The 5,288-nt window shown below is 53.8% G+C and overlaps 1 protein-coding gene across 5 annotated transcripts in view; it reads left to right on the forward strand.

Annotated features, from left to right (window-relative positions):
- The window catches only part of RUSC2 (RUN and SH3 domain containing 2), a 56,976-nt gene that overhangs the window by 49,899 nt on the left and 1,789 nt on the right, over nt 1-5,288 (forward strand). For 4 of the 5 annotated variants that reach the window (XM_028514427.2, XM_028514283.2, XM_028514254.2 and 1 more), the window contains 7 exons: nt 907-1,536; nt 1,764-1,949; nt 2,122-2,262; nt 3,463-3,539; nt 3,749-3,923; nt 4,013-4,118; nt 4,820-4,866. In XM_028514427.2, the coding sequence (XP_028370228.1) occupies nt 907-1,536; nt 1,764-1,949; nt 2,122-2,262; nt 3,463-3,539; nt 3,749-3,923; nt 4,013-4,118; nt 4,820-4,866 (1,362 nt within the window). The remainder of the gene's footprint in view (nt 1-906; nt 1,537-1,763; nt 1,950-2,121; nt 2,263-3,462; nt 3,540-3,748; nt 3,924-4,012; nt 4,119-4,819; nt 4,867-5,288) is intronic. The other variant, XM_028514583.2, reaches the window with a different exon arrangement.

Consider the following 5,288-nt stretch of genomic DNA (forward strand, 5'->3'; position numbering starts at 1 on the left):
CGTTTTATTAGAAGCACAACCCAGACGCAAAGACAAAGTGACCTGGAGTTTTGTGTTTAGTTCTGAGCCCCACGTTTTGAGGGACATTGGCCTGAAGATTGTCTGAAAGAATAGGAGAGGACCACTCTTGGGGAGCACACATACGTGTAGAGGGAGCACATGTGGACTCTGAGACCCCAGTGCCTGGACCGTGGAGGAGTGGGCTGGGGTGACAGGAGGTTGATTCTGGCTGCAGGTCAAGAAATATTTTAGTGCTGTTAGATGTGGTCAAGAATGAACCATATCTGCTTGGATGGGGGTAGGGGGTGATGAGTGAAAGCTGGAAGTAAATCTTGACCCAGAAAGTCTGTGACTGTGACTGCAAGTCCTTAGGTCTTAGAAGAAGGGTGGCTCCACCGCTGACAGAAATGGAAGTCAGCAGGAGAAAGGTGATAGGTAGGTAAGCTGTTTTAAAATAGCAAATTTTGTATGAAAGCAAAACCCCAAAGCAGAATGATCTGAAGAGCAAAAGGAAGGCCAGGACTAAAGCTGTGGGTTCAGGAGTCATCTGTGTGAATGTCTGAATGTGAATAATGTAGGGGAAAATGTGTACAGTGAGATATAAGAATTGAGCCTTAAGATACATCCGCCTTTGGAGTCAAGAAAATGAAGAACGGGTAAACAGCCGAGAATACCAGACAGCTCAGTATCATAAAAACAATATAAAAAGTTTTACAAAAGAAGGGGGGAGCAGTGTAGTACTCCCCAGGCTTGGATGACCACTATCCCATTTAATTCCTCCAACCCAGGCCCTGCCCATCCCTTGCCCTCTCCCAGTAAGCATCGTCTCCTGTCCACTTCTGCGCTTCCTCTCATGTGGTTTCAGCGTCTGTCCATCTGATGCCTTTTCCATCCCTGTTGCTACAGGAGGTGGTGCTGAGAGCCGACCCGTCCTTCGTTACAGCAAGGAGCAGAGGCCAACAACGCTGCCCATCCAGCCCTTTGTGTTCCAGCACCACTTCCCCAAGCAGTTGTCCAAGGCCCGGGCCCTCCACAGCCTCTCCCAGCTCTACAGCCTCTCGGGCTGCAGCCGTGCACAGCAGCCTGCCCCACTGGCTGTCCCCACTGCTCAAGTCCCAGCCTCAGCCCCTTCCGGGGAGTCACAAGCATCCACCAACAGAGGTGCCAGGAAAGCTGGGCCTGAGCCAGAAACCTCACGGCCATCACCCCTGGGCAGCTACTCCCCTATCCGTAGTGCTGGCCCCTTTGGGCTCAGCACCGACTCTTCTGCTTCCACTTCGTGCTCCCCTCCCCCTGAGCAGCCCACAGCCACAGAAAGCCCACCCCCATGGAGTCTCTCCTGTCCTGCTGTCCAGCCTGCCACCTCCCAGCAGCAGCCACAGAAGGATGATCAGAAGATACTGACCTTGGCCGAGTACCGACTCCATGAAACAGGAAGCTTGCCTCCTCTGGGCTCCTGGAGATCTAGCCTCAGCCGAGCAGAGAGCCTGGCCCGAGGAGGTGGTGAAGGCAACATGGCCTCCAGACCTAGTAACGGTATGAGCTTCACGGCCTGCCCCCTAACGATTTGAGCCCCGTCTCCTTGCCTTTGAATGGTTTCTTACACTCAGCCTGGGGTCTGAGGTCAAAATATTTGCAGCATCTGTGGATAAGACGTACTCACTACTAACTCTCATGTTTTATGTGGGCCCACTGGGCAGATGTGAAATGCTGTCTCCTAGTAATTCTTGCCTGTCTCTTCCACTAATCTGTTCTGCTTTCAGCCAACCACCTATCCCCTCAAGCACTCAAGTGGCGGGAATACAGGAGGAAGAACCCACTAGGCCCCCCTGGTTTGTCAGGGAGCCTAGACCGGAGGCCGCAGGACACTCGGCTGGCTCGAAGGAACCCCATCTTTGAGTTCCCTGGCTCCCTCAGCGCTGCCAGCCACCTGAGCTGCCGGCTGAATGGTGTGTGGTCCAGGCCCCCAGTACACCCAGGACAGGCTCTGCCTTGGCTGGGAAGGGCTAGAGAAGGGGTCGGTCTCAAAGGAAAGTGTCTCAGAGGGAATAAGGCGCAGAACTGAGCTGCAGCTCTTGGAGAGAGAGCTATTTGGGACTGATGTTCTTCTCTTCTTCCCAGGTCAAATAGTGAAGCCATTACCACTGACCTGCCCTGACTTCCAAGACCCTTTCTCCTTGACTGAGAAACCACCTGCTGAGTTTTGTCTGTCCCCAGATGGCAACTCCGAAGCCATTTCCATTGACCTGCTTCAGAAAAAAGGTGGATATAACCCCCAGCTCAGGCCAGGGATTCTGTTGTCACTACCTATTTGTGCCTGTTGCCCTGCTACCTGGCCCTCCAGGTATTTCCCTGTCTTAGAATTCCAAGTGCCAGGAAGGAATTAGCACAGGCATCAGGGCGAGAAATCTGTGTACTGTGTATGGTGCACCATGTACCGTGTACCGTGTAGCATGAGAATGTGCAGGTGAGCAGGGTCATTTATGAGATGCTTTGGAGTCTGGCTTCAGTCCCTTCCCTCCGGGAGCTGAGTACGGTGAGGGAGACTGCATGTCCTAACTAAGTGCCCACATGCTGTCTTGGGGGGAATTCAGTTACTTGCTGTCCCTAGCCTCTTGGGTAAACGTTATGGTAACTTCTAGTAGGATACGGACTGACAAGGAATCACTCTGTTTAGCAAACTAGGGACCATGACAGAGCAGTATCAGTGAGATGATGGGAAAACACTGAGCATAATTATGGACTGAAGGGGAAGGAGCCCATTAAAAGGAAGAAAGTTGAAGCTAAAATCCCTTTCAGAGGCAGAGTGGGAAGTTCAGAGCTTAGGGAGAGGGAAGAACCTTGGGTAAGAAGGGGAAGAGCCACCTTCCTCCAAATGGAAAGGGAGTGAGAGGGAACAGGTAGAAGGGAGGGAGGAGAGAGGTAACGTGCTTAAGTCTTTTGGATGGAGAGGAAAAGTGGAGGAATTCATGACCAGTGGCCTCCGCTCTCGGTGTGAAGCAGAACCAAGGACTTGAGAAGAGGGGTGAAGACTTGGCATGGCAACGTGAGAGCTGAGCTGAGGGTGCCACAAGGCACACTTCAGGGGAGTGCCCTTGTCGGTCACTGGTGTGAGTGGCCTTTGTTCAGTAGCCAGTTCCCTGGCATCTTGGAGTGGAAAAGACAATAAATTGATCCAGGATTGGAGTAGGAGGGCAAGGAAGTTAGGACTTGGAGGGTCTCAACGATGGAATCCCTGAAGTGGGTCCAGGCTGGGAGGTGAAAACAGGGGCTTGAGAACTGGAGGAAGCGGCCAGAGCCCGGTACCTTGATGAGACCCATGTGCAGGGACGGAAAGTGTGTGTGTGTGTGTGTGTGTGTGTGTGTGTGTGGAAGCCCTTCCCTCTCCCACCGAGGCCCAGTCCCAGCTGAGTTGTCCAGAGATGTGCTCAGGGACCTGTTACATCAAATTCTTGCTTACAGGGCTGGTGAAAGCTGTTAACACTGCGGTGGATCTCATTGTGGCCCATTTTGGCACAAGCCGGGATCCCGGGGTGAAGGTAGGCGAGAAATCATGGAGAGCTGAGTTCTGCCCTGCTAACCCTCACTTTCCCCGTGCTGCACCTTCCCTTGCTTGCTTGCATCTAGAGCCTAGAATTGATACCTAGGCGTGGGGATCCCAACGGAAGCACCAGGAGGGCTAAGAGCATCAAGGAGGCCCAGGGTTGGGCTCCAAACGATTCCCTGTACTTCCCTACTGCGTCCACAGGCAAAGCTGGGGAACAGTTCCGTTAGCCCCAATGTAGGCCACCTGGTCCTGAAGTACCTGTGCCCTGCGGTCCGGGCTGTGCTGGAGGACGGGCTCAAGGCCTTTGTGCTAGACGTCATCATCGGGCAACGAAAGAACATGCCATGGAGTGTGGTTGAGGCCTCCACACAGCTAGGTAAGTGCTTAGTGCAAGATGGGGGCCCCAGGGTGAATTTAGGGTTCCGGAGACTAGGCATGTGACCTTCAACTCTGGCTTCCTCCCAGGCCCATCCACCAAGGTCCTGCACGGCCTCTACAACAAAGTCAGCCAGTTCCCAGAGCTCACCAGTCACACCATGCGCTTCAATGCCTTCATCCTCGGCCTGCTCAAGTGAGTGCGTGGTAGCGCGACAAGATCCGCAAGCCACCGGCCCTCTCCCCTGGGCTCTGCTGCCTCTGAGGAAGCAACTCCCTAGGCTGAGGCCGAGGGTATCTGTGGGCTCCATGGCCAGAGCCCAGGCTCACTTTCCCCCATGCACGGAGCTACAGCCTCTCCCCGTAGGTCACTGGTTTCCCACTGCACCTGACACCCTCTGGCCCTAACACCAACATGGTCTTCTGCATTTACACATCCACCGTCTGGCTTATTAGGAAATGGATCTGGTTCTCAGTGTCCCTGGACATTGTAAACCCTGATCCTCTCAATGCCAGCACGGCTTCCACATCTTGCTTCACCCTAAGTCCTCCTTGGGACCCACGTCATAGTATCCTTCTTTCTCAAGTATGGGCCCAGGGCATCCCCTTTGGCTCTGTACTCAGTAGCTGCCGACTTCCTGGGTCTTGTACAAGATGACTCGTTCTAGGAGGGAGTGATTGGCTTGTGAGTCACATGTCCACCCCCTCCCTACATCCCCACTGACTGTGCAGACCTATATGACATGAAATGAACTGGGCAGCATCCGTGCCATAGCAGGGAGAAGGGAGATGCTCACCTATAGTCGACCTTGTGTCTGCCCCGTGCGTCTGTCTCCTTTGTACCTTATCTGGCTGTGTCCACATAAGACTCACCTCTTTTCACCTATCTCCCTACAGCATCCGGTCCCTGGAGTTCTGGTTCAATCACCTCTATAACCATGAAGGTAATGCCCAGAAGCCTGCCCTGTATTGCAAACTCAACAACATAGGCCAGATCTCAGAGGCTCAAAAGAGGGAGACACAGCTGTCTTTTCAGATGCTACAGGTGGTGAGGGGGACTGCACAAGCTTTCATCCTCAAAGCTTGGGCCCCCACGCAAATCCTTCCCCAGCTTCTGCGGTGTTAGAGCCTGGCAGTGGGCAGGACAGTCAGGCAGTCAGGGTGCCAGGAAGCCCAGCACTGTCTCCAGGTTGTGGAGTTAATGTACCGCACAACTTCAGGAGTCGTTTACAGCTACAGTACCTCTAAACGCACAGCACACAGCCTGTGCGGCACGGCGCGTGACTCTGCCCAGGTTACCTTTCAGAGGCTCACCCGGTCTGGGCTGTTCCTCCGTGTGGCTCAGCCCTCTCTCTTTCTCCCCCAG

The sequence above is a fragment of the Phyllostomus discolor genome, chromosome 3, assembly GCF_004126475.2.
Source record: "Phyllostomus discolor isolate MPI-MPIP mPhyDis1 chromosome 3, mPhyDis1.pri.v3, whole genome shotgun sequence".
Classification (NCBI taxonomy): Eukaryota; Metazoa; Chordata; class Mammalia; order Chiroptera; family Phyllostomidae; genus Phyllostomus; species Phyllostomus discolor.